General features: G+C 51.5%; 3 protein-coding genes across 13 annotated transcripts; 1 reads left to right on the top strand and 2 right to left on the bottom strand.

Annotated features, from left to right (window-relative positions):
* Positions 1 to 911: 911 nt before the first annotated feature.
* On the top strand, positions 912 to 11,357 carry Amigo1 (adhesion molecule with Ig like domain 1). Of its 6 annotated transcripts, XR_013110028.1 has the most exons (4): positions 913 to 1,518; positions 1,942 to 3,562; positions 9,952 to 10,088; positions 10,903 to 11,357. XR_013110028.1 is itself a non-coding variant. In XM_076933127.1 (3 exons), exons 2-3 carry the CDS (start codon positions 2,043 to 2,045, stop codon positions 6,610 to 6,612), a joined length of 1,479 nt encoding a protein of 492 aa, XP_076789242.1. In that variant the 5' UTR covers positions 912 to 1,518; positions 1,942 to 2,042; the 3' UTR covers positions 6,613 to 6,647. The 6 variants fall into 6 exon arrangements, 5 of the variants coding, with proteins under 5 accessions (XP_076789242.1, XP_076789241.1, XP_034356177.1 ...); XM_076933127.1 differs by lacking the exons at positions 9,952 to 10,088; positions 10,903 to 11,357 and adding an exon at positions 6,542 to 6,647 and having other exon boundaries at positions 912 to 1,518; positions 1,942 to 3,450; XM_076933126.1 differs by lacking the exon at positions 9,952 to 10,088.
* Cyb561d1 (cytochrome b561 family member D1) lies at positions 10,310 to 15,453 on the bottom strand. 3 transcript variants are annotated; one of them, XM_034501072.2, is made up of 4 exons: positions 15,173 to 15,449; positions 14,660 to 14,697; positions 13,756 to 14,282; positions 10,310 to 13,291 (listed from the first exon to the last, which is right to left on the bottom strand). In XM_034501072.2, exons 1-3 carry the CDS (start codon positions 15,318 to 15,320, stop codon positions 13,779 to 13,781), a joined length of 690 nt encoding a protein of 229 aa, XP_034356963.1. In that variant the 5' UTR covers positions 15,321 to 15,449; the 3' UTR covers positions 10,310 to 13,291; positions 13,756 to 13,778. The 3 variants fall into 3 exon arrangements, with proteins under 3 accessions (XP_034356963.1, XP_076789245.1, XP_034356964.1); XM_076933130.1 differs by having other exon boundaries at positions 10,310 to 14,282; positions 15,306 to 15,453; XM_034501073.2 differs by lacking the exon at positions 15,173 to 15,449 and adding an exon at positions 14,830 to 14,944 and having other exon boundaries at positions 10,310 to 14,282.
* A 900-nt stretch (positions 15,454 to 16,353) lies between these two features.
* Positions 16,354 to 25,239, bottom strand: Atxn7l2 (ataxin 7 like 2). Of its 4 annotated transcripts, XM_034501458.2 has the most exons (12): positions 25,063 to 25,198; positions 23,647 to 23,825; positions 23,150 to 23,215; positions 22,677 to 22,781; positions 22,100 to 22,310; positions 21,530 to 21,816; positions 20,905 to 20,987; positions 20,306 to 20,559; positions 19,395 to 19,593; positions 19,183 to 19,304; positions 17,923 to 18,718; positions 16,356 to 17,007 (listed from the first exon to the last, which is right to left on the bottom strand). In XM_034501458.2, exons 3-12 carry the CDS (start codon positions 23,166 to 23,168, stop codon positions 16,993 to 16,995), a joined length of 2,091 nt encoding a protein of 696 aa, XP_034357349.1. In that variant the 5' UTR covers positions 23,169 to 23,215; positions 23,647 to 23,825; positions 25,063 to 25,198; the 3' UTR covers positions 16,356 to 16,992. The 4 variants fall into 4 exon arrangements, with proteins under 4 accessions (XP_076789246.1, XP_034357348.1, XP_034357349.1 ...); XM_076933131.1 differs by lacking the exon at positions 23,647 to 23,825 and having other exon boundaries at positions 16,354 to 17,007; positions 21,530 to 21,720; positions 25,063 to 25,239; XM_034501457.2 differs by lacking the exon at positions 23,647 to 23,825 and having other exon boundaries at positions 16,355 to 17,007; positions 25,063 to 25,238.
* Between the last annotated feature and the right edge of the window lie 195 nt (positions 25,240 to 25,434).

Here is a 25,434-nt window from a genome sequence, read left to right on the forward strand (position 1 = left end):
GCCAACAGAAATTGTGTTTGACAGCAATTTTGTGATTCTTCTTTTCTTCTCCAAAAAGACCATCCACTCTTCTCTACTTTTCACCATGCATACTTCTCAGATCATGCATAAGGTTAATGTGCTAATACCCCTTGAAGAGATAATACAGTCACTTAAATTCTCAGTAAAAATACGGAAGACATATACGTTCTTTCTTTTTAAAACTCTTAGCAAACTAATTTGTTGAGACATTCATTTCAGGCTTGGTCTTGCTACTTAAAAGACTGGAAAGAAAAACTTGCTAATTTCTCCTTTCGTGTCCACTCTCTTAAGAATGAATTCTTGGATGACTTGGTCTTCGTTCATCCTTGTCCTCGCCTCCAACCATCCATAGCACACATTGTTTAACAGCTTCTTTGTGTTTAGGGGGCCATCTTACAGAAAACACCTCAACATCCACCACTGGCCTTCATTTTAAAGAATTAAGCTACTTGAGAAACTAATGGAATCATCATCTGATAACCAGAAAGTGTGGGAAGACAAGTGGAAGAGCTGCATAGGAAGTAGGGAGGCAAGATGGGTTGTCTGTGGAAGGACACACCTCCTAAGTCCAGTCGTGACTAGCCGACTTGCAAGCTAAGCAGCTGTATTCTTCAAAGGTACACCAAGATGTGTGGACTAGTGACGTCAAGAATCGAGAGAGAAAAACAAAAACAACAACAACAAAAAAAGAAAAACAAAATGAAGTTCTTCTCCCAAATTTGAATGCCTTCACAGCTCCACCGAGAAAGCAGAAGGAACGTCAAAAACGTGACTAATGAAATGAATTTCCCGCCAACACTGACAAGCGGGATGCGAGCCAGATTTCTTTAATTTGGAAAATTAAAAGACGCGTGACGCTTCTTGCCTCCGAGTCAGCTCACTGGTTCCAGCGAACTCACTCCTGTTAGACTTTCTTTTCCTGACAGTGGGTTTGGGTAGGAAGAGCCGTACTGGGGCATGAAGAGGATGGAGAAAGGGAGGCTAGGGAGGAGAGGCGCGCGAGGGGCACGCTCGCTAGCTTTGGGCGCAGCCCAGGATGGCAGAGGAAATGACTCCCGCCTGCAACCAGCGGCCCGCGTGTCCGCCGGGAGCCGGAGACAAACACACGCACGTGCGCCCCGCCCCCGCCGCGCGCACGCGCCCCGAGGCTCCGGCGGCGGCGACGGGCGCGCGCGCGGTGCTCGCTGCCCCCACGCTGCTCCCTCGGCTGGGATCGCGGCGTCTCCCGCTCGCCGCACTGCTTCACGCCTGGCCGGTGGCTCCGGAGGTGGCAGTCGTGCCAGGTGGGCTCGGGTGGACGGGCGCGGCGGTCGGAGCGAGGCGGCGGCGCGGGTGGACGGCGCAGAACCCAGCAAGTTCCTCGCAGGCGATGTCGCCGGGCGCGGGCCCCTGCGTACGCCGGGCGCCGTGACAGGCCGGCCGGGGAGGCGCGGACGGGGGAGGCCGCGACGGAGCTCCCGAACTGGCCATGGGCTGAGACGCATCCTCGCGGAGCAGGTGCAGTGACCGGAGGTTCTGGGGAGGGAACCCGCGCCACAGGCCCCGGGAACCTTCGGCCCTTCCCAGCCCGGTACCCTGTTGACCTTCCCTTGGTTCCTCCGGAAAGGCCCTGTGACCCCGCCTCCAAACCTCGAGCGTGCAATCCCTGGTGACACCCCACCACTGCCACCACAGAGGACACGCTGTGCATACCCTCACTCTACACCCGCGACCCTAGCCCGCTGGGCCTTTGCTCCAGTGCCTCTAATGCCCTAGTATTTCGAGCCCACAGCCTGCCTCGCTGTGCCTGGGAACTATCCCAGATAGCTTCCTCTCTCTACTCACCAAAGGGAGGGAACAGGGATGGGAGAGGAAAGTGGGAGTGGTGGTCTTTCCCTCCTGAGTCCTTGGTGACTACAAACCCATCCTCTTTCTCCCAAGCCTGTAGTGAAAGTGACCCTTCCATACTCCACCAGAACATGCCGGGGTGAGACTCTCTGCCAGATCCTGTGGCCTTCCTCGCTCTCCCCCCCAGTGACACTATGCAACCCCAGGGTGACCTGCGAAGCCTCTGGCTCCTGCTGCTCTCCTTGTTCCTGCTTCTCTTTGAGGTAGTCAGGGCTGGCCGATCTGTGGTTAGTTGTCCCGCCAACTGTCTGTGCGCCAGCAACATCCTCAGCTGCTCCAAGCAGCAGCTGCCCAATGTGCCCCAGTCTTTGCCCAGCTACACAGCACTACTGGACCTCAGCCACAACAACTTGAGCCGGCTGCGGGCTGAGTGGACCCCCACCCGTCTGACCAACCTGCACTCCCTGCTGCTGAGCCACAATCACCTGAACTTCATCTCCTCCGAGGCCTTCCTTCCGGTACCCAACCTCCGGTACCTGGACCTCTCCTCCAACCATCTTCACACGCTAGATGAGTTCCTGTTCAGCGACCTGCAGGCGCTGGAAGTGCTGTTGCTTTACAATAACCACATTGTGGTGGTGGACAGGAATGCTTTCGAGGACATGGCCCAGCTGCAGAAACTCTACTTAAGCCAGAATCTGATCTCTCGCTTTCCTCTGGAACTGATCAAGGATGGAAACAAATTACCCAAACTAATGCTCTTGGATCTGTCCTCAAACAAGCTGAAGAAGTTGCCCCTGACTGACCTGCAGAAATTGCCAGCATGGGTCAAAAATGGGCTGTACCTGCATAACAACCCCCTGGAATGTGACTGCAAGCTCTACCAGCTGTTCTCCCATTGGCAGTACCGGCAGCTGAGCTCTGTGATGGACTTCCAGGAGGATCTGTATTGCATGTATTCCAAGAAGCTGCATAATGTCTTCAGTATGGATTTCTTCAATTGCAGCGAGTACAAGGAAAGTGCCTGGGAGGCCCACCTGGGAGAAACCTTGACCATCAGGTGTGACACCAAACAGCAAGGGATGACCAAAGTGTGGGTGACCCCAAGCAATGAACAGGTGCTACACCAGGGGTCCAATGGCACGGTGACCGTGTCCGAGGATGGCAATCTTCATTTTAAAAAGGTGCAGGTTGAGGATGGGGGTGTGTATACCTGCTATGCCATGGGGGAGACTTTCAATGAAACACTGTCTGTGGAGTTGAAAGTGTATAACTTCACCTTGCACGGACACCATGACACCCTCAACACAGCCTATACTACCCTGGTGGGCTGTATCCTCAGTGTGGTTCTGGTCCTCATCTACTTATATCTCACCCCTTGCCGCTGCTGGTGCCGGGGTGTGGAGAAGCCTTCCAGCCATCAAGGAGATAGCCTCAGTTCTTCTATGCTCAGTACCACACCCAACCATGACCCTATGGCTGGTGGGGACAAAGATGATGGTTTTGACCGGCGGGTGGCCTTCCTGGAACCTGCTGGACCAGGGCAGGGTCAAAATGGCAAACTCAAGCCAGGCAACACTCTGCCAGTGCCCGAGGCAACAGGCAAGGGCCAACGGAGGATGTCAGATCCAGAGTCGGTCAGCTCGGTCTTTTCTGATACACCCATTGTGGTGTGAGCAGCATAGGCTGATGGGGAGGTTCTGCCCCAGGAGAGGTAGTGTACCCCTGAGGGATATGAGGGGGTGGAAGAGAGGGCTGGCTGCCCACGGGAGTGGGTTCCTCCTGACCACCAGGGAATTGGTCATGGGCACAAGAGGAGGCAAGACCCCAGTGAGGGTGTGGATGCTGTGAGTTTCACATATGGATATATTAATCCTCAGGCAGATGCCACACCCCTACCCAAGGCCTTGGCTATTCTCCGTGTGGTAGAGGAGGGACGCATCTGAGTTAGACATGAACGAGGAAAGGGGTGAGGGGAGGAGCAGATTCCCTAAACTTTTTTTGAGGTCATCCCTAGCTCCTTAAGAGAAAACCATTTGAAAAACAACTTTTTTTTTCTGTCTCTGCCCACCCACACCTGCGAAGTTGTGTGTGTTGGGGGAGCCTCCACAGGAGCCATGCTGGGAAGCTGCAGTATCTTCTCTGGTCGGGAAGTCACATTCATAGCTAGAGAACTGGAAACCTTTGGAAAATGAGTCAGGAAAAGGCTGAGACCTGGATCAATAACACTCCCTAAAGCTGTCGTGAGGCTTCTCACTAGAGCCCGTCTTCTTTCCCCGGGAGTCCTGCGTAGGTGCATCTTTGCAGGAGCCTGGCCTGTTGCCTGTTAGTTATGGCAGCAATATAGGACATTGTGTCTGTGCCTTGTCCTGGTGCAGGTGGCACAGATGGGTACAAAATGAATTAAGAGGCCCCTGTCATAGCATAAAACTTGTAGATAGGGCATAAATTCCAGGTAGGCTAATTCCCTGGCTGGGAGAAAGCTTTGATTAGTTTTTGACTCCCAGTGTCTATCTGTCGGACAAGAGTAGGAGATACTAAAGAAAGAGCATTATTGATGCCCGCCACCACTGTGGCACCAGGGCCATACTTGCTGTAGGAACAGGGAAAACCAGCCTCTTTGATGTAGCAGCCAGCCAGACCTACCGTATCTTCCATGTGTGCCGTTTCTTCCAACGACCTTCTAATCAGTTCAGGTGGGGTTCTGAGCCTTCCACAGAATGCTGCTCTGCAAAGAGGAGTCAGTAAAGTATGGTCCTGTTCAGTTAGACTAGGTCTGGAGATAGACAGGACCTAACATTTATCTCTCTGCTGACAAGGCTGTCTCGCTCCTGCAAAGTGTGGGACTTTTGTCATCTGAAGGACTGGAACCTAGTGGTCTCTGTCCCAAAATGGCAATACAGAGTATGGCTTAGAGTTCTGTGCTCCCCCACCAGACTGGAAGGCAGGCATCTTGTAACAGAGGCAGAAGGGGCACTACACTTTGAAAAGCCAGTCGGAGATCAGTGCAGTTGTGACTGTCAGAGCAGAGGGACTTAAAAACAAACCCAGCCTTAGCTTCCACCCAGGCTTGCAAAATGCTTCGGGTAGAGATGACTGTGCCCTGCATCCTGTGAGCATACTGCAGGCCCCAGAGGCAGAGTTGTTCTGAGCTTTGAAAGAGGGGTGGGCAGGGCAGAGGTGAAAGTGTTCCCCAGCATTGGTGTTTTCCGGTGTCTTTTCTTTCCCTTGTTTCCTGTGGTTGGAAGTCGTCCAGGTCCTCCAGTTTCCCGACCTGCTTTTGAGGTTCTAAGGGGTGTTGTTTACCTGTGGGTGAGGGCTGCTTAGTGCTAGGAGGGCCTCTTGGGCTGCCTATAAGGACTGGGGAAGAGAAACTGAAGTAAACATTGTCCCCTGTCTGCTCCTGGGATCTCAAGGCTGCTGTCCATCCTTCATTAGTAACCTAGTTTTGTCAAGAGAGCAGTGCAGCGATTCCCCTTAAGTAGTTGCATGCACATAGGTATGCACGCTCATAGGTATGCATGCACACCAGCGCCTTGATGTCCACCAGGACAGTGAGTCTGTGGCCCCCTCTGATGCCACCATTTCTAGAACGGACTTCACCCACGCGCACCACTTCTCACACACAGTTTTTTTGCACTGCAGGAGAGAGAGTGACCACGCCAGGCTCCTCAAATGCACAATCTCTTGTACTTTAATTTCTGAACACCCTGAACTTTTACCCATATCTCCATGGAACTGAATCACTTTTCTGCAGATGCTGGAGTTAGGGGAACCACACACTAGAGCCTTTGGGAGAAGGGTGGTGAGGTACTAGCTGGTTCATCAGACTCCTCAGAAACCCTCTTAAAAAACTACATACCTATAAGACAGGAAGCTAGAGCCAGAGTAATGAAGGACTCCAAAGGATGCTAGCAGAGGCTAAGCAGCTCTGAGTTGTTCCTCCTGTGTCCTAATAGACAAGGGCTGGTAAGGAACTGGTTGTATTCCAAAGACTTCTGGGAACTTTATCACCAGAGGTCCAAGAGCCAGACCTAGATCCTCAGACTCGTAGGGAATGAAAAAATCTCTTAGGTAGCAGCATCCTCTCCTGACACCATACAGGGCAGTGAGACTCTTTAAAATGGAAGTCAAATCAAGTTTGCCTTCTGGGGCATTCTAGCTGAGCAGGTCCTGAGGACCAGGAGGGTTACTTTCTTTTTAAATCCTACTCTGCAGCCTAACTCTCCCTACTATATCCACTAACTTGTGCCCTAGTTCAAGACACCTGCAGGACATGTCTGGATGCTTCACTAGGACATTTAACTGATTGGTCTCTCCTTGTGGTTTCAGTTCTTATGACACAAATGGTAGCTTTTTGTCCTTGTAGGCGGGGTGTGTGTGTCCATATTCCGAATATATGATTCCATTAGACTTTGGGAAGAAAATCAGCCAGGTGTAGATATAAGAAAGGCTGGCCTTCACCCTATCTGTACCCATAAACTGTACCTCCCAGGAAGGAAAGCAGGTGTCTTTGGAGACAGGATGTGACAGGGCTCTACAGTCTGTGTGATTATCTGTGATCTTTTTCTTTGCTGTATCTATGGGGCCCCTGGAAAAGGCCAGGAAAGGGTAGACCCATCTGGGGAAAGCAAAACCAGTTTTCTGGGTTTGTGTGTGTTCTTGCCTTGTAATTCTTTTTTTCTGTGTCTAGGACTCTTCCTCCCACTGTGTACACCAGGCTGGCAAACCTCAGAGCCCGTGGGCTCTATAACTAGACAATGACCATTAAACCTGGCTTGAGTCTCTGCTCTGGCACAGTTTGTGGTTGGTTTATTTACCTTAGCATATACTAAATGGGTTCAGTATACTTCAAAAGGGTGTGACATCAAAAGAGAGAATCTCTTCTAAGTGTTTTTTATCTGCATTATCTAGGAAACTAAGTATAAAATCTAAATCACCCAGGCTTTAAGATTAGAGAGAGAATGGCAAACTTTTTCTCTCAAGCGAGACAGTAAATATTTTGGGCCTTAGAGGATTCACCATCTCTTAAACCTCCACTGCGCTGCTGTAGCAGACAAACATCCACAGACAGTGTGTAGATGAATGACCGTGGTTCTGTGCCAATATAGCAATCTGTTTACTGGAGGGAAATGCCAAAGATGGAGCATTTTATAAGGGAGAAAAGGTTTACATAGCTTATAGTTTAGGAAGACAAAGTTGAAGATCCGGTGGTCCCACTGGTTTTACAAGTTATGAGGGCCTCATGGTGTGTGTCATCACAGTAATGGGAGGAAATGCAGAAGAGATCACATAAAGAAACAGGGCAAAGGTTTTGTGGTCTGTTTGCCCTTTTTATAATGACTTGTTCTTAAGAGAGCAAACCAGGGCCCAATGAGAACTACGCCACTGTCTTCTAAGGACGATGCCCCGATGTCCTATCTCTCACTAGACGTTATGTCTTTAAGGTTACATCACCCTTCAGCTGTACCACACTGAGGTCCAAGCTTCTAGGACATGAATTTTTGAGGTACATATTCAAATCCCTGCCGATACAAAGCACCTAATGAAAATGTACCCATGGGCTCTAAAATGTTAATGTCTTTTCAGTTTTTTTTTCAACTCGATAAAAAAGTAAAAACTACTATTCTTTCAGACCACACAAAATCAAGCAGGGGCTGATGTGCCCAACAGACCAGTTTTCTAACTTCTGAGATAGCCTTAAAAGCAGCATCACAGGGCCTTTAGCAAGCAAGAGATTAGATACCCTGGGCCAGGGCTTGTACAGAAAGATGATCTGCTAGATCCCTAAGGAGGAGGGTTGCCTCCCTACAGGGTTCTCTTAAAAGGCTAGATCAAGCTTTCTAATGGTACAATGGCAAAATGCTTGGATTGGAAGGTTGCTTTTTTTTTTTTTTTTTTTTTCTTAATGGTGGGAAACAGCTCACTTTCATAAAATTTTGATTATTACCAGGATATTTTCATCTTGAGCTAAAAGCATATTCATCTCATGGGTATGTTAATACTCAATGACTGTTTCATGTGCACTAAGTATTCTGAGGAATGGAAAGAAAAAAAATGCAGAATCTTTACTTTCTCTTATAGACATACCCTTCCAGAAACTAGTAAAATCTGGCTATGCTCTTGAGGCTTCTGGAAAGGACTGTCGCAAGAGGATGAGGCCTAGGCCTAGGCCTATACCATTCTATATGTGAGATCTCAACTGATCGCAGAAGCAAAGTGGGGTCTGACCTGGTGTGTACTTGAATGGGAGACCAACGAGGGAGAATATGTAATTACCATAACCTCTTATGTGTATGAAATTGAGCCACTGTAGCCCTGTTCTGTCTGGGAAGTTGTCTGTCTCACTTCAGGAGAAATAGTGAAGCTACTTCTCTGCCAGGCACATCAGGTCAGTCAGTGAAATGCAGATTCTGAGTGATGTCAGAGATCTCCTATAGTCCACATCTGTGCATTTCCTCATCTTTACAAAGTTACCTCTGCTATGGCTGACTGTCTGGTTGAGAAGATGGTGCTGGTAGAGAGAGCAGGCTGGGAAGACTGCTTGGAGTTCTCCGAGGCTGTATCTCTTCTGCTGTTTATGCCCACCCCACTCCCAAACCACAAGCTCCCTGGATCATGGACAAGACATGTAGTTTTGTCTGCTGGGTCTTGTAAGACTTTCTGTCATTCCTTTCAGGCAGCACTTCAGGGAAACAGAAGCCTGATGTGACAGGATAAGGGTGCAGTCCATGGGCTAGCCCAGTCTTTCTTCCACCTGGCCTCTCAACTCCTCCCTTTTCTGTATTTGTACCACTTATCTTGTCTCCTAGGCAACCAGTGGTGATTTCTGTGCTTTCCCCACCCATATGGCAAAAAAAGCTCAGGCCCTGCAGTAAGGACAGTTGGCTTTTTTGGTCAGGCAGCAAGGAGTCTATGCTAATGGCTTCCTCGCCAAGGGCTTTGAAAGAGAAGGCTAAAGCTGTCAATCAAGCACTTTCATCAGGTTCAGACACTGATAGGTGGAAGGTAACAAATGGCTGGGATCCTTAGAAATGCCCTGAAGCCTTCCCTTCTGGTATATGCGCATAGAGCCATCCTTTGGTGAACCAGGACATGAAATCCTACCAGGCGACTGCTGGGTGTCCTTCTGCACTGGCATAATGTGCACAAACGTTGGTGAGGACTGACTAGGTAGGATTTGTCGTCCCAGCCCCCCCCCCCCCTTTTCTGCTGTGGCTTACTTTAGGCATGGTCTAAGCATCACTGCTAGGACACATTGGGAGATGACTGAGAACCTTTTTAAAAGATAGGGTCCTGGGAGCCACTTATGTCACCAGTGATACAAAATCAACTCCCAGATTCTACAGACTAGCTTGAATTGTTTCCTTCAGCTGCTTCAAAGTCAGGTTAGAAAGCTCTTAGGGGAATTTTGACAATAGCTGGCCAATCAATAATGGGCTACTGTTCTCTGACCAAATCTGGGCTAAAGCTATCCCACCAGAGGTAATCTGTTTGTATTAAGCCCTGCCCAGTACTGACCATCTACTTCCAACCCTTCTCCAGGGCAGTTCTGGGGCACTTCCCCCTGCCCCTTTCTGCTTCTGTTTTCTTTGTGCCATTTTCAGGCAAAAATGGCTTAGGCTAGACTAGCATTTTGTTCCTGGATCCCAGAACAGAAAAAACAATGAAGATAAAGAGAGGCAAATGTTCAAGCCTGCATGCTGCTGATGGTTCTGCTTGCTTTCACCCACCCTTGGGCCAAATGCTGTCTGCCCTCAGACAAATTGGAAAGTACCCTTCCTCTTAACTGAAAGTTTACACAGAATTGCTTTCGTGTGTGTGTGTGTGTGTGTGTGTGTGTGTGTGTGTGTGTGTGTGTGTGTGTTCGCTCACTTGTGTGTGGTAGTTCCAGTAAAACATTTTCAGGAGGAAAGGAGATGCCTGAAACAGCAAAGGGAACCTTAAGCTGTGGACCCCTGGAAGCCAGAAGCCATGCCCTTCATGGAACCACATCCTAGGAGTATAGCTCTGAAGCTACAGAGAGGAAACATAGGGTCAGGGTGGTAGTACCATGATCACTAATAGTGACCCTCCCTTTCTTTGTGCCCATTCTTCCCTTAGAAGGGCAGAGTTAGGCACAAGAGATTTAGATAAATTGTGACTAAAACTCCTGGCTGAGACCTGACCCTCCGGATTTGACCTGGAGGAAGCTGTACTGACTCAGACCTACAATCACCCCTGTGGCTTGACCACACAAGGTAAGACAAACTTCAGTAACCATGATCTTGGTAGCATCTCTTGCAGGGAGAGATAAGAAATGACCTTGCATCCAAAAGTAAGAACTGTGACTGTTATATGGCTCTCAAAGCCCCTCTGAGACTTGGGTCCTCCTCAGCACCATTTCCCACAGTTAATTGCCTTCCTAGGAAGCATAAACCCCAGAACCAGACTCAGAGAGAGAAAAGGACAGAACATAGCATCTGTTTTCCATTTGTTTAATGCTTTGAACCTTGTTCTCTTGTGGAATCCTCACAACATCCCTGTGAGGTAAGATGAGAAGCAAATAGTTGGCCTGTGCCACCCAGTGTTAGGAGCCGAGACACTCATAAAGCAGCCTCCTCAGGCTGACACACCTTCCAGTTCAGGACACACGTTCTTTGTGCCAGTCACAGACCAGGGCATTGTGGGGAGTACCAATCCAGAAACTTTCTTGCTCTCAGGACTTGCTTACGGGATTCAGGTAGAGTGCCCCCCCAGAAGCCAAGGCAAGTACACAGGAGCACTAGAGGCTTGGGGTTATCAGCTACCACAGCCATGGCCGTCTCAGCTGAGCACACTGTATTCTGTGTATCTTGGCCTGACTGCTTACTCTCAGGAGAAAAGCCTCTGGCATAGCCAGGCAAGAATCCTGATTGCCTCCTCTCCCACAGTGCCTTCCCATGCTGTTACACTCCAAAGCCCAGGAAGAGGGGGAAGGTGAAGGCTGGCTGACTCAGCCTGCAAGTGCTTAGAGATCTGGAGCTGAAAGGTCCCAGCACCATTCAACTAATGATTATTATTAACTCTGAACAGGCCTCGGCACAGCAGCCAGCTGGCTCAGGGAGGATGCCTGGATCTCCCACAGTGAGGTTTAAAAACAAGACCCACAGCAGCCATGCATGGGAGTGGAAAGGTGGAGACACTGAGAGATGGGGCAGGCCAGTGTCGTGGACGAAGGGCAGCCTGCCTTGAAGGGGAGAGCAAGAATAGGCTGGCCTATCTTGAACTGATAGCGGCCTATCTTGGATGAGATGACAGCCAGAGAGGGAAGCAAGAGTTCTCAGATGCAGAGCTCCTGTCATTCATTCCCTGCTACCCCAACCCCAACGGGAGGATACAGGAACAAAGGGGCTCCTGAGAGGACTACAGACAGTGTGCCTATTACCATTTGGGTTTGATACAAACTATCTTTCTAATGCCCTCAAGGTTGACTCTGAATATAATCAAGCTTGGAACACAATCAAACATGGAATCAGAACTTAGCATGATATGGAAATTTGTGCAAATGATGGGTGATTTTTTTTTAATCTTGAGCATCCTGAGTGTCCCCTTGAAAAAGCAAAACAGGCTGACTACTAGCTTTCCCTAGTCAAGGAACATGGCCAAAGGACAGCCATTTGTGTTCCTGCTAAGGCCCCTTCCTTGCTACTGAGAAGCCCAGGTAGTATCCAGACATTAAAAGATACAGAAGGGGCCAGGTGTGGGGAAGAGGGAGCATACAGCCAGAAGGCATATACAGCCGCCAGGCACAGATCCCAGCTGGAGGAAGAGTACCCTGGGCACTGAGAACTAATGGTTGTCCAGCTGCTGCCCTAGGATGTGAGGGCAGGTGCTGATGGAAAAGTGGAAAGACAGGAGGGAGGGAAGCCCCACCCCCAATCTGACCCAACAGGAAGAAGGGCTCCTCCTAGTGTCCTGCCCCCTACACTAAGGTCAAATCCCTAAGGAGGAGACCACCACTACCTGTACCTTCCTCTCTGCTCTGCACCGATGCCCTCCAGGCCCACTGGTCAGAGGAAGCGACAGCTGGGTCCCTTCTTCCTGCAGAATATAAATGATTCCCCTTCCTCCCGGGGCTGGGAATAGACATCAGATGGCACAGCCCACGCAAACTGCCGGCTGTCAGCACGCCTGCCTGCCCGCCCACCAGCCCCCGCACCACCTGGGAGGAGGCAACACCTCAGGCAAGCTCAGGCTTTCTGGCATTGCCTCTGTGCTGAGAACAAGTTGCTGAACCTTACCTGGTCCACCCTAGGGAGCCCCCAGCACTGGCCTTAATGAGGGAAGGAGATGGGCGCTCTTTATCAAAGTGACCCTAGTTAGAGTCTCTTTCATGTGGCCGGGGAACCATTCCCTCCAAGATCACAGCACAGTGGATGGCTTGAGAGGGAGAGAGGGCTTTGAAAAAGACAAGAACAGTTCCCCTCTGCACTGCAGGGTCTCTGTTCAGCAAGCTGTATTTAGAGAGTTATGCTAGCTCCCTGAGGAAAGCATGGTGAGGTCCACTGAGAGAATACTTCTGCCCCCTGGTCCCCATTTCTGTACTATTGAATCCCACCTGCCTTGTTCCTGACCCACTTGGAGAAGAGGCCTTAAATCTTCAGAGGATCTGAGATATGCAACAGACACTTGTCTCTAGAACTGGTGTTCCAGCCCCTATACTGCAGGCCTCCCAGAGTGTTTCATTGGCTCTATCTCCCGGGTAGAAAGCTGCATGGATATTTTTCCTGGTTCAGCAGTCTTCAGTCCTTATTAGGATCTATAGAGGGCCCATCTCTTAGACTGACCACCTACACCACGGCTAACTAGTTTGACATCTAGCCCTCACAACAAAGGATGCTCTGGGGAACTCAGATCAAGGAGGTATACCGGCAGGGAACAGCACAGTTGGTATCAACATCATCCCACTCTTAGGCCCAGCTGGCAGGAGACAGCAACTAAGGAAAGCTTAAATGACAAGGAAAGAAGGGCAACAGGGAAAGACAGTTTTCATTAGGTCAAGAGGGGCCTACTCCTTGGTTTTTATTTTGTTCTAAAAGCTTCAGAATAGTTCCATGGAGCAATGTGCTGAATAAACACTGTAAGCCCTAAGGGCAAAGTGTAAGATGCCCAGGACCACTCTGTCCTGAGAATGAACATCAGGAGCATACCCAGAGGTAGCCTGAAGGAAGTTCTTAGCTCAGCTAAGGAACCCAATAGTCAAGGGCTTGGTAGGGACAATGCCTTCAGTTCCTCCAAAGAACTTAAAGTGACTTCAGTGCCTTATTATCCAGGAGACCTTCACCTGGGTTCCTTGTTTCTTGGTTCAGGAGCCAAGTCAGCATGATTTCTGAAGGGTCCTTCCAGGGGAGTAAAGGGAGAATGGCTGAAAGAATTGCATCCTGAGCTGCCCACATGGTCCAGAGCTATCAGCGACATCAATCTGTCAAGACACCAGTGTTAACGATAAGGGACTTTCAGGTGCGGAAATGGAAGTCCTGAGATATGGAACTTGTCTAAGGTTGATTGTACAGCACTGCCTAAGAGATCACGGGCTCTCCATAGCACTGCTTTCTCAACAGGGACCCCAGTATTTTGGCTGGCATTCATAACCTACAAGAACTCTTCAACAGGCACACAAGCAAGAAATCACCACCATTACCACCACCACCACCACCTAATACTTCTGTCTCCCGTCAAGAGTGAGGCTTCAGGTTCTCCATAACCTTCCACTTGCACACAGTAGGACATTTCCCAATTTGAGCCTACTGGATCATGCCTCAACAGTAGCAGCTAGGGTTTCTGCACGCTGTGGCTTAGCCATCAAGTGCAAAAATTCATCTACTTCTGCAGTGGGTCCTGTGACGATCACCAAGGAACTGTTAAACTCCAAGGTAAGAATCCCACCTAGATTCAGAGTTTGGAGGCATTCATATATCCACTTTCTTCCTTGGCAAGTAGGAGCTGGAGATCTGGTGCATGATCACCAGGGCTGGGTACAATGGTAGTACCAGACACAGGTACCAGGCTGCACCTTTGATCTGGGCCTGGAACCAAACTGAGTACATGCCCAAAAGCACGGTTACTGTAGCCATCAGGTAGACAACCAGGCCACACGTCAGATGGTAGAGCTTGAGGCGAGCCACCCTTGAGACCCGGGCTGCTCGTGGACAGAGGAGGCCCAGCCCACACAGTGCCTGTCCCCCAGTGGCCAACAGTGTCAGGGCTCCTATCCAGCTGTGCCAGGACACCAAATGGGACAGCTCACTTCGAATCTTGCTGGAAATGATGAAGCCCAAGCCTAGGACAGCACAGAGGATGGCCATGGTCTGCCCTGCCCAGTGGAGTCGAATCCGGGTCTTTCGAGAGCAGAAGAAAAACAGGGAGTGCTCAGGTGAGAAGAGTAGAATAGCTTCAGCCATGCAGAGACAGAACTGTAATCACAGGGAAAGGCCAGTGAGCCTCTAGTCTGCATGGAGCCTGAGAAAAAGGAGGTCTTCTCACACATCCAGAAAGACATGGGGAAGCTAAAAGACTTGCAGCCTCACACACATCCTTTCTGGACTACAGAACAGCAAACACTGAACTTTCTACTGAATTCTGAGGGCAAGGCCTTGATAACATCCCTCTTCCTTTGAGGCACCAGAGGACCCCTCCCCGACCTTCTCAGCCACCTGACACTTTATTCCACTTTCCCCAATCCTATAGGTTTTAGGGAAAGAGAAAGCCCTCTTTACACCCATCTCTCTGATCCTTAGGCTGAAAAACTGAATGCCTCCCCAAAGGTTAAGCTAAGTATATCCAAACTCACCGCCAAGGCCATGAACACAGGGTGCCAGGAGAAAAGACCTAAGTAAGAATCAAAGAGAACAGGCTGACGGCTGGGCATCACTGATACTGTGGTTTGTAAACGGCAAAGACCTGGCCACAAGGGAAAGGTCAGCATACCATCTCAAGCCTAAGCAAGAATCAGGAACTCACCATAAAGAGGTAGGAGTCAAGGGGCCCTTGCATCACCTTGGTCTAGGGTCTGCATTTGCTGCCAACCCAGTCCTAGAGAACCTTAGTCTGCTCAGGCCTCCCCCCCTCCCCCCACAAGGCTTTTCCACGTGGGCCTCCTTCTAAGGAAGTTCTGTCTTTTCAAGCCCCACCCTCCCAGGACTTCCGGGGCCCCGCCCACTACGCCTTTACAACCACTCAAGGACCCGCCCCTCCTCAGCTGAGGGTCTCAGTTTCGCGTCTCCAAGTGCGCTCAAAGCCGCCCCTCCAGCGCCTAGGCCCCGCCCCTTCTATGGCCCCGCCCCACCTCGCCTCGCACACTCACTGGTTCCGGGCCGGGACAGCACAGTCAGAAAGATGGTGAAGCCCAAAGCTATCAGGTGCGCCAAGATCCCACTGCCTCTCCGCAGCCAGCGGGTCAGTCTCGGCTCCCTCGCTGGAGCGGGAACCAGACCTACCTCTATGGGATGCATGGCAGTGCCCGGCCGGCCGGCACAGTCCAGCTACCAGAGGCTTCTTCCGGGTTTGCGATCGCGGAGGCGGCGGCGGCTACAGGAGAGGCTCCTCCCCGGGGATGCTGCGGGGCCGTGTGGCGGAGGTGCCCACAGCGCCCTCTGTAGAGTGGGGGGGAAGCGCCTCGGCCCCAAAGGGCGGCTCCCGGAAACCTCCACTGACCTAATCGAGCTCCCCACCCACCTTCATTATATCTTTGTGTCCATAAGGGTATCTCAAGAGGTCTGTGAAAATTATATCCGTAGCAACTGATACCAGCGAAACCCCAAATCACACACTTGGTTCGCTGACCCAAGAGCGTGAAATCTGTGTTTTGAGCAGCTTTCTAGAAGTACTGGATTCCCCGGGCTGCGTACTCCCTAGATATTTCTGGCTTGTTCAAGAGACAAGATTCCTCCCTGTGTTAACATAAATGAAAAGCCAAAGCCAAAATCTAGTGATCTAATCTAATGAATTCAGGTATGAGAACCAAAGAAGTAATCTCATCCCTATATACAGGTATAGTTGCCCCCCCATCCCCTCCCTCCCATGCTGCCCCCTCAAAATATTCCAAAGACTTAAGGGCACATTCAGTCTTTGCTGCCACAATAGCTGCACAGCCTTGATCCAGAAGAACCAGAGCCTTCCAAAACCCCAAATTTTGCTACACTATATACCTCCAAAAAGGTATGATTCAGCCTAAAGAGCACTATCTGAGAGCTTTTCCCTCATTCTTCAGGGCAAACTCACAGAAGAGACCGTTTTGGGCTGTTCAGGGGCTGAGGAAATGGCTCAGTGGTTAAGAGTGCATATTCCTCTTACACAGGGCCTGAACACTCACATCAGGGGGCCCACAGCTGACTGTAAGTAACTTCAGGGGGCTCCCACACTTCTTGCCTCCGCAGGCATCACATGCACAAACCCACACACAGACACATGGACACCATAATTAAAAAAAAAAAAAAAAGAAAGAAAACAGGAAAAAAAAAAAAAAAAAAAAAAAAAAAAACGCTGTCCAGCACCCCTAGAACAGCAATCACTAAGCTTAGCCTCTGTATGGTTGAGAAATTAAGGCTGGTTTTAAGAAATGGGAAGGGCAAGAACGGCCATTTGTGGAGGGATGGAAGCCCAGTGTTGCTAGAAAACCAGAAAACGGCCATAAGCTAACTCCCACAAACCCTCAGGCTAAAAAGGCAAGGATGGTGTCACAAGTGTGAGTCCCCTCCCTCTCATCTCTCCCAGTGGAACCATAGTTGTCTCTTAAGCCTCTGGGGTGCTGTGCTCACTCAGCATCATATGCCTTATTATCCTCTCTGGAAGAAGATTCCCAGGGACTGAAGCTCCAGGTTTCTGTGTACAGCGTGTGTGTGCTGGGGTGTATACTGCCTATCATCCCAGCCTCTCGGGATGGGGCTGCAGAGAGTAAGCACACTCATTCGGCTACACCAGGTTTCATTCTTTTCTATGTTTCTGTTTTTTTATATTTTCTTAGCAGCAACAGAACAGGGAGACAGTCTTGAGGTATTTTAAAGAGTTTTTTTTTTTTCTTAAAAAAAATAATATAAAGTTATAAAAAGCGGCAGCAGCCTGGGGCCCAGATCTGGAGGGGAGGAGGTGCTGGCGGCTCCGTGGCAGTGGGCAGGCACTTTCTCGTTAGTGAGCTTTTGACTGCAGGGAGAAAAGAGGGAAGAGACAGGGTCAGGCTAGGGGCCTACCTGTTATCCTTCCCACTGAACATCTGGGCTAACCCTTGAATTCCTGCAGCTGGCCTAATAAATACAACTGAGCGAGGGGAAAGGAATGCCAGCCTAACAGAGGTGGACTGGGTAGTGAACCTGGAGAACACACATGCACACACCTGTACACACACAAGCAGGCCCTTCAGTAACTATCAGGTTTCCCTTATAGGTGCCAGGAGACTTGGCATGCACGTAATCCATGCCTAAACCAGAAGACTATTACCCTGTCTCACCTCCCAGAAGTCCCTCCTTACAGAGATCACAGGGATAGATCAAAGCAGGCTTCAACAGAAAAGGTAAATAAACCTAACTTCAAGCTTTACTAGAACCTGGAGAACCTGCTGTAATCTGAAATGACTCTGTAGACCTTAAGTTGTATACTTGCTTTTCAATGTCCTAATGCCAGTGGAAGAACCAGAGAACTAGAGCAGCCCACCCACCCAGCTACTCTGCATGCTGGGACCCAAAGCCCCTTCCTTTAAGGAAAAATAGCTCCGAGTCCTAGAGGGAGGGTCACAGCCAGTTCAAAAAGATGTAGTCCTTTCATTAAAGCAAAACCAAAGGCAGGGTGGGACAGCATGTCCTAAGCCCAAAGGAGAAGATTTGGGGATAGGAAAGGTCCCTCAGGAGAAAGCTGGGGTTACCCTGGAAAGAACTGACTAACCTTTCCCCAAAGTAGGTAGCCCAGGAGCTCTCTCAGTTCCCCCTTTATTCCCCTCTGGAGCATTCTTAGCACCTTCTCCATGTCATGTACCTACTGTGTTTCCCAGCCTCAGCCCTCCCAAGCCCTCTCAGCCCTCCCAAGCCCTCTCTGCCCATGTTCTTCAGGAAGCTGGACTGGTACCTTCAGTGTAGAGCACTTCTCCTCAAAGGGCAGGGCTGGGCCTGGCTTCTTGCGTCGCACAGAGCAGGTCCCATCAGGAGGGACACCAGCCTGACAGTGCTTGGCCTTGACTGGCCGGCAGTAAGTGGCCAGGTTTTTCCGCTTCTTGGCTACCTCCTCCTCAGAGAGGCAGTTGGTTGGCAGGACCTTAGCTGGGTGTCCAGCTACTCCCCGGTTTTCTAGCTGAGAAGCCTTGACTGGTATGGGGGATGAATGAGGGGAACCCCGACAGTCCAGGGGACCTGCTCGTTTCACTCGTGGCCCCACTGTTCCATTAAGCCCCAAGTTCAGGGCTGTTTTAGTCTTGGTTGAAAGACCCCGACAGCTAGAGGGTTTGCCTTTTCCAGCAGGCTCTAGGATGCAGGTCCGTTTGAAAGTGGTAGGGCCAGGGGATAACTTCCGCTTTCGAGAAGGGGCCTCCATCTCCACCCCCTCCTTGCCTTTGGATGACTTGCTGGCCTTGGAAGGTGGCAGCTTGCTGAAGGACGGAGATGGAGTGTTGGCAGGCAGCGGTGAGGTAATAGCCTGGCTACCGCCCATGCACTCTGCCTGGCTGCAGGCAGCTGCTACACTGGGGGAGCCTGCAGGATAGCTAGGGACAAGACTGTCCTTGATGGGAGGTATGGAGGCTGGACAGGCAGGTCGAGGGGGTGGGCCTGGAAGTCGGGGGCAGCTGCCCATAGAGGATGGACTCAGGGGATCAGATAAGGATGGACTGACAAGATGGGATGGAGGCTCAGCCGCTGGTGGGATCTTCCTGTAGCAAAGAGAGAGCTCCACTGTGATACTGAGCAAACGCCAGGGCTTCCCTAGTATACACCAGTCAGTCTCTGAACCTTCAAATGACCAGCAAAGCCCTAGGTTGCTGCCCCCTGCTGGGAGACACTGGAACTAAGCCGAGGAAGGCACAAGAAAAAGAATGGTCGTTGTATCAGTACAAGACATACAACTAGCATGTAGACCCATTAACGACCTGATTTTTGGTCTCGGTTTGGCCACTCCCTATCCTGCATTACTTGAAAGGTACTGGAAGAGATGGGTAAGTATCTAGATTCACCCAGATCACCCACTCATGCCCTCCTCCAGGCTACTAAGTCTCACCCCTTCATGCCACACCCCATTTGCATTTTTAGCAATCAGCCATGGTATACCAGACTGGGGTTTCTGAAGCCCAAGAGCACTCAAGCCTGAGGAAGGAAGTTCTGAGTCCATGAAACTCACTTCCACATGTGTGAGCTGAGGTGCCGTTCCAGCATGGAGCTGAGTGCTGAGCAAAACCGGTCCAGCCGGCGGCTAAACACATAACATCCTGGGCTCACCAGCCGGCTTCCAAATGTGCAAAACTGGAGGCAGAAGGAAAGAACATGGTTGGGAGGGCCTGAGATATAAGACTTGGCCACTCTCCACCCCAGCTCCCTGTCCTGCCACCTTACCGCCTGTGGCCTAGGGGGCCGAGTTGCATAATGGCAGTCAGGGGAAAGGTGGAGGTCATCAGATATCCCCTCTTCTTCACTCTCCTCACTGGAGGCCTGGGCCCCACCCCGGGGCAGAGGGAAGGGGAATAGGCCTGGATCCCCATCACCACCACAGGGACCTTCATCATCCACCTCACTCTCCGAGGAGGCATGAGACCTAGAAGGCCAAAGGAGATGTTAGGATGATGTGAATGATGTAGGGTAGGGGGAGGGTGTCCGAGCTCAAGTACCCAGGGCAGATGTACTCTTCTGGGTACTCAGATGAATGGGAAGGATGAAAGGACAGCAAAGTACAAGATAGCTCACAGAGTAAGAGGCAGAACCAAAGGCCACAGCCTCCAAGGGATTCTCTCTCCAGCCCCTTCCTAGACCTTGTCTTTTTAGGGAGAAAATCTGCTTCAGGTTTGCTTCCTCCAGAAAATGTTCCCAGCATAACTATACCCAGCACAGGTCAGCCTAGTCAACTCTCTTCATCACATATTCCTGTGAGCCTGTCTGGAAGCCGAGCCTGTGTTTTATGTCTACCCCTGTATTATAGGTGGAAGTGCATGTGAATAGGCTTTCCCATAGTCCAGGGCAGCCTGTGCACACAAAGGGGCCAGTGGATGTCTACACAGTAGCACTGCTTCAACCAGGACCCTGCCCAATGATAAGTGCTAAGCCACAGCGGAGCAGAGAAAGAAGGTTACATCCCAGGTGCTGCCATCTGACACACCTCATGGAGGCTGGAGTGCCGCAGGCAGCGTGCTTGGGTGCTTAGGGGAAATGAGTATATCCTCAGGACATTCCCTGGGCCTGTCTCCAGGGCTTCCTGGCACCTTAGGGGCTGGATATCCCCATTTAAGGTGGACTTAAGATTCTGTACATACCTGGGAAGTGCACAGTATGGGTAGGTCTGCTTAGACAGAGAAGAGAAGGTGGTGTTGGGGGCAGCTACTGCTGCCACACCCTGGACTGCAGTGGGAGGTTCCTGGGAGGGCCGCTCGAGAGCTGGCTCTTTGCGTGCTGGGCTCTTCTCCTTGGGAGACTCTCCTTTTCGGGAGCTGGCCTTCAGTTCAGCCACTAGCACATCAAAGTCCTTGGCCCTGCCTGGGACCTCCCTGCGCTGGTGCACGGAGTGGATCTGGAACACAGCAGAGTGGAGTAGTCAGGAGGTGTGATCTGAGCAGGAAGGGAAAGGGATGGGTCTCCTTTGACACATATAGAGTATGCTGTGGGTGATGGGTGTTTGTGTATTTATTTTACTCTCAAGGGACTAAAACTCTCCTCTGGGTGAGGGGATCTGGAAGGCACTCCCTATCTACTGCTCCTGCCCTATACCCCACTACAAGTAGTGTCTCCTCTCCTTCCCTGGTGGCGGCTAAGCCCCATCCCTTGTTTACAGTAACTTCTGGACTCTCCTTCCCGAGGTTCCATGTCTATGCTGAACCTCCCCTCCCCCCATCATCAAGCAGAGGGACGGGGCTACCTTGCAAGTCAATAGGCGTGTACAGATCTTCTTGGTCTCCGGATTTATGACCCCACACTGCCTGTTGAGGTCAAACTCTTTCCCTATGGGGAAAGAGGCGCCAATGAATCTCAAGTCCATTTTGGGGAGGAGCCAAGGAAGAATCTGGCCTCTTCCTGCCAAGGGCCCAAGAAGCAGTAGGACTAAGGCAGGAGAGCCTCACCCTCAGCTCTTGGGTTCTACCTGCTGGGTTCAAACCAACTCAGCCCCATCCCTGGCCCAGGCACTCTTGGGAGACTGGAAGCCCAAAGCAGGGCAGTCCGTACCAAGAAGCAAAAGCAGCTACCCACATCTGAGATGCCAGGAAAACCAGCTGTAGAATGTGAGGAAGCAGAGAATGGTCAATAGCTCAAGGCAAGAATGAGTGACTCTGCTGGCTTAGACTCGGGCTCTCTCAGATTTCCTCAGAGACCTGGACCAGCAAAGTTTCCTGGGAACAAGCAGGACAGGAGGTAATGGGGCTTCCGTACCCTCCAAGTTGTAATGGTCAGACCTGGACAGGTTCACTCCTTCCTGACCCAAGAACAGAGAAGCCCAGTGAGGTCTCCACTCTGCCTTTTTGAGCCCCATGTCTATAACTACTCACGAGCCATCTTTCGGTGGGTTTTAGGAGGAAGCCTGGCTCCACTGGGCTCCTTCTCCGGGGGGCTGCCTTCGGCCCGGTGACTGGAGCCCTCACCAGGGATTAGCTCGATGGTCTCTCTGCCAGGAGGTTCTTTAGGAGAGGGGGCCGTGGGGACTTTTCCAGGGGAGTCCTTGGGGAGGCCTCCTGGCTGACTGAGGAAAGCAGAGGGTGGGGCCACCCTGATTCCATGTCCATCGGGCTTCGGGAGACTGGACATCTTCTCCAGATTCACCACAGGCACGAAAAGGCTACACGTGGAGAGAGGGTATGGGCTGGGAGGTGGGGAGGCTGGGACTGGGGTCTGGACTCTAGCCCAGAGCCATCTCCTCCCTAGCTCTGGAGCTTGGGTAGACTACAAGAGAGGCGTGGAAAAAAAGGGAGCCCATGTCCCCTGGAATATACGGAAAGGACCTGCAGATAGGTTTAGCTGTTTCTTGCTGTGAGCAGTATCCTGCAACCAGGACTAAGTGTCAGCCCTTTCTTGGGTCAGGGTCAGGGCTAGTCTTTGGGGGTTTTTTAGCTTCTTCTTACCAGAGGCTGTCCTTCTGGGTCTTCTCAGGAGGCTGATGGCCACGGCTCCGGGACCCCTGGCCCTTCTCCCTGGAGGAGGTTTTGGTGGAACCTGGGGCTCTACAAGCAGGGCCCTGCCCATTCACTACATGGCATTTCTGAGAGCTGGCAGGGGCTGGAGGTGGGGGTGGGGCCCGGGCATAAAGCTTGCTGAGGGGCCCATGTCTTCTTTCTGTCACCAGGAGGTGGAGAGAGTAACTGAGGTGAGTGGTATTGACTGCCTCCTTCCCCATCTCCTAACCAGCCCACCCATTCTTTTTACAGAACCTGAATCGCTAGTGCTTGGGGTATGAGTTTCTCTCCTTCCCATTTAAGATTGAGCCTTTCAAGAATCAAAATTCTACACCAAACTTCTTGAACCTCTTAATTCTACTTGATGCTAGAAGCTTGTTCAAACAATAATCCCAACACCTCTAACACTCAAGCTGTCCCCAGCACCATCTTCCTTTACCCCAAATGACCTCCTGACTGACACTGTCCTGAGAGTTCCATGTTCCACCATCCCGTCCCCTTATCACCTCCCTAGGGCGCCCCTCACCGCAATGCTTCTGGAAGGCTTGAGGCTTCACCACCTGGCTGCAGTGGTTACATACAACCAAATAGAAGTCATCATGGGCAGGGCAGTGCCCGAAGATGGACATGTCTGCAACAACAGAATCCTTTACCACTCAGGTTGAGTTCTCTGGATTTCCCTGGATCAAGGAACACTCCCACCCCACCACTTAGAAGGTACTCTGCCCTCCAGCTGACAGTTCTGCTGGATGCTCCCAGCCTCCACAGTCTAATCTGACCAGACCCAAAATGTACGGGCTTTCGTGTGAGTGGGTACCAACCACACACGATTAGGATCTCCAACAACGGGTTCCAGGAGCCAGGACAACGGACTGACTCAGACCTATCAAAAGGAGGCTTCCCCGCAGTCCCACTGCTGCTTCAAGCCACTTCCTCCAGTGGAAGAGGGAAAGGTGGTCCAGTTTCCCGAGTCCCAGCCCTCTGTGTGTTGACTCTCACCTTCTTTAATGAGGGTCATGGCGTCCAGCTTCTTCGTGTTTTTGCTACTCTCCTCTAGTTCAGCCCCTGGAGGAGAAGCACAGTTGAGAAGGCCCACCCAATTCCCAGAACCCAGCAGGGCCTGTAGCCCAATGGTATGAAGCCCACATTCCCCAACAAGCACTCAGAATTCCCGAAGACACTTTCAATGGGTCATTCACAGGTGCCTAAGTTTCCGTCATGTGCCCCTCTGAGATGAGATGACCCCATTAAGGATCACAATGACCCTTCACTCCCAGGTACAGTACAGAGTTCCACTGCTATTTGGGTGACAATGGGTAAATGTCTCTTTTCTGGGCCTTGTTTCCCCCATTTAAAAGGAAAATGGTTCTAAAATTTTTCTATAGGTCCCTTTTGAGACTGCTTACATGGGTCCTTTCTACTACTCTGTGGCATCCCAGACAAATACCCTCCCAGATCCCCACCCCCATAAACTCATTTTGCTCCACCCAAGTTACCATAGTATCATCAAAGTTACACTCAGCTTCTCAGGTCCTGCACTGATAGGATGGCCATAGAGTAGAGAAACTGCTGTCTTTGGACCCTTTGGCATCTTCAAAGTCTCCTTGATCAGCTACGCAAGCCCCTCCCCTTCTTAGGGGGGCTTTGTCCAGGGGTTGCCCTTGTACCTCAGTTTCTGGGTTAATGACAAAAACATCTTAGCTGTGCAAAGCAGCTCTTTCCCCATCCCCCTACCTCACTCCTCACCCCCCTCCTCTAAGCCCCCTCCCTGTCCCTCAGGGTCCGGGGGAATCAATTCTGAGTCACCAAATCTGAGTCCATTTCCGGTTCTCTGTGCGCCTAGACCCTAGTGAGGGACCCATCTTAGCCCACTCAGCATGGGGGCAGTCCAAGGGTGGCCTGTACTCCCATCTAGGTAGGCTCTCTAATGCTCACTAACAGAGTGGCCCCTTTCTAGGATGAGAAGATTATTGGCAATCATAATACCCAGACATAAGTGATAGTGGGTTAGGCATGCAGAAGATAAGGGGCAGCTCCCACTTTTAAGTCCCTTAAATTCGAGTGTGGGGAATGACAGAACAGAGCTGGAAGTCAGATGTCTCAAAAGAGAACAAGTGGCATTAGAGACCGCTCCACGAGATCTCTCCTCCACCTCTTCTCACTTGCAAACTTCTTCAGGGGTGTGATGCTTGTTGTCCCCCCGAAAGGCCACGAGGCCAGGTGCTCCCTGGGGCCCAGGAGACAAAGATCAGAAGGGGCTGCAGGCCTGCTCACCAAAGGCACTCAAGGGCCTACAGAAAATAGGGGTCAAGGGAGAGAGCCAAGGGGCAGGGCAAGAGGCCCAGGAAAGGATGGAGGCTTGGAGTCATGTATGGATGGACTGATGGAGGGAGGTCGGGAGGATGTATGTATGTATGGAGGATGGATGAACTAAAGCAGAGGGGGCGGGGGTTCAGGACTACTGAGCAGGCAGGGAGGCGTTCAAAGAAGCTAAGGTGCGGGGCAAAAGGCGAAGAATCAAGTGGGTGGGGAGGGGGTCACAGAAGTGGGGTGCGTGGGAAACACGTGGAGAGGACTGTTGCAGATGGGCAGAGCCGGAGCAGGTGCAGAACCGAAAAACCTGGAGGCCGGCTCACGAGAGGAAAGATAAAGGCAAGTAAAGTGGGGGCAGGTACTGTACACCCGCAGAGACAGAGGTGGGCAGGGTGGGCTGCAAGCGATGAGCCGGCGCTAGGACCCGGAGGCGCGAGGTGGCTGAGCAGGCGGGCACTAGGACCCGGCGGGTCCTTTGTTTGGGGGGCCGGGGAGCCGGACGGCGACTCTAGTCGGCGGCTCCCCTTAGCTGGAGGGGGCCCTGGGGGGGGAGGGGAGATAGTGATGGGGTCCCCGGATTCTAATGTGTCTGTACTCACCGTCTGCCGCAGGCAGGTCGGCCCGCTCCACCCACGAGCTCCAGCTCTGTCCCGCGAAGTCATCGAGACTCGGCACTCGCCGCTCTAGAGCGGCCATTGCTGCCACCGCGCGTTCACGCACCGCCATCACCGCCGCGGACGCGCGCCCGCCCCGGCGCCACCGCCGCGCGGCCCCCTCCCCCCACCCTCCGACCGGGGGCACGCCTCCCTCTCCCCCTACCTTTCCAGTTCACTCTCTGCGCAAGCGCAGCTCGTGCCTCCTGCCACTACCTCCTCACTCTCAACACAGCTTTCTGGGAAGTGTAGTTGCGGAGGGGTGGTGATGCTTACGGAGCTAGCCAAGGAATCCCTTCCGAAATGCACAATCGCACG

Source organism: Arvicanthis niloticus, chromosome 4, assembly GCF_011762505.2.
Source record: "Arvicanthis niloticus isolate mArvNil1 chromosome 4, mArvNil1.pat.X, whole genome shotgun sequence".
In the NCBI taxonomy this organism is placed as follows: domain Eukaryota; kingdom Metazoa; phylum Chordata; class Mammalia; order Rodentia; family Muridae; genus Arvicanthis; species Arvicanthis niloticus.

What these genes read in the sequence shown, in the direction of transcription:
- Cyb561d1 (XM_034501072.2), bottom strand. Translation starts at nt 15,320, where the DNA reads ATGCATCCCATAGAGGTAGGTCTGGTTCCCGCTCCAGCGAGGGAGCCG. An exon ending in GCTGTCCCGGCCCGGAACCA is followed by an intron (nt 14,698 to 15,172) that starts GTGAGTGTGCGA and finishes ATTCTTACTTAG; the next exon opens with GTCTTTTCTCCTGGCACCCT. An exon ending in CTGTGTTCATGGCCTTGGCG is followed by an intron (nt 14,283 to 14,659) that starts GTGAGTTTGGAT and finishes CTGTGATTACAG; the next exon opens with TTCTGTCTCTGCATGGCTGA.
- Atxn7l2 (XM_034501457.2), bottom strand. Translation starts at nt 25,189, where the DNA reads ATGGCGGTGCGTGAACGCGCGGTGGCAGCAATGGCCGCTCTAGAGCGG. An exon ending in AACCCACCGAAAGATGGCTC is followed by an intron (nt 20,988 to 21,529) that starts GTGAGTAGTTAT and finishes CTTTCCCCATAG; the next exon opens with GGAAAGAGTTTGACCTCAAC. An exon ending in CACGCCTATTGACTTGCAAG is followed by an intron (nt 20,560 to 20,904) that starts GTAGCCCCGTCC and finishes GCTGTGTTCCAG; the next exon opens with ATCCACTCCGTGCACCAGCG.
- Amigo1 (XM_076933126.1), top strand. Translation starts at nt 2,043, where the DNA reads ATGCAACCCCAGGGTGACCTGCGAAGCCTCTGGCTCCTGCTGCTCTCC.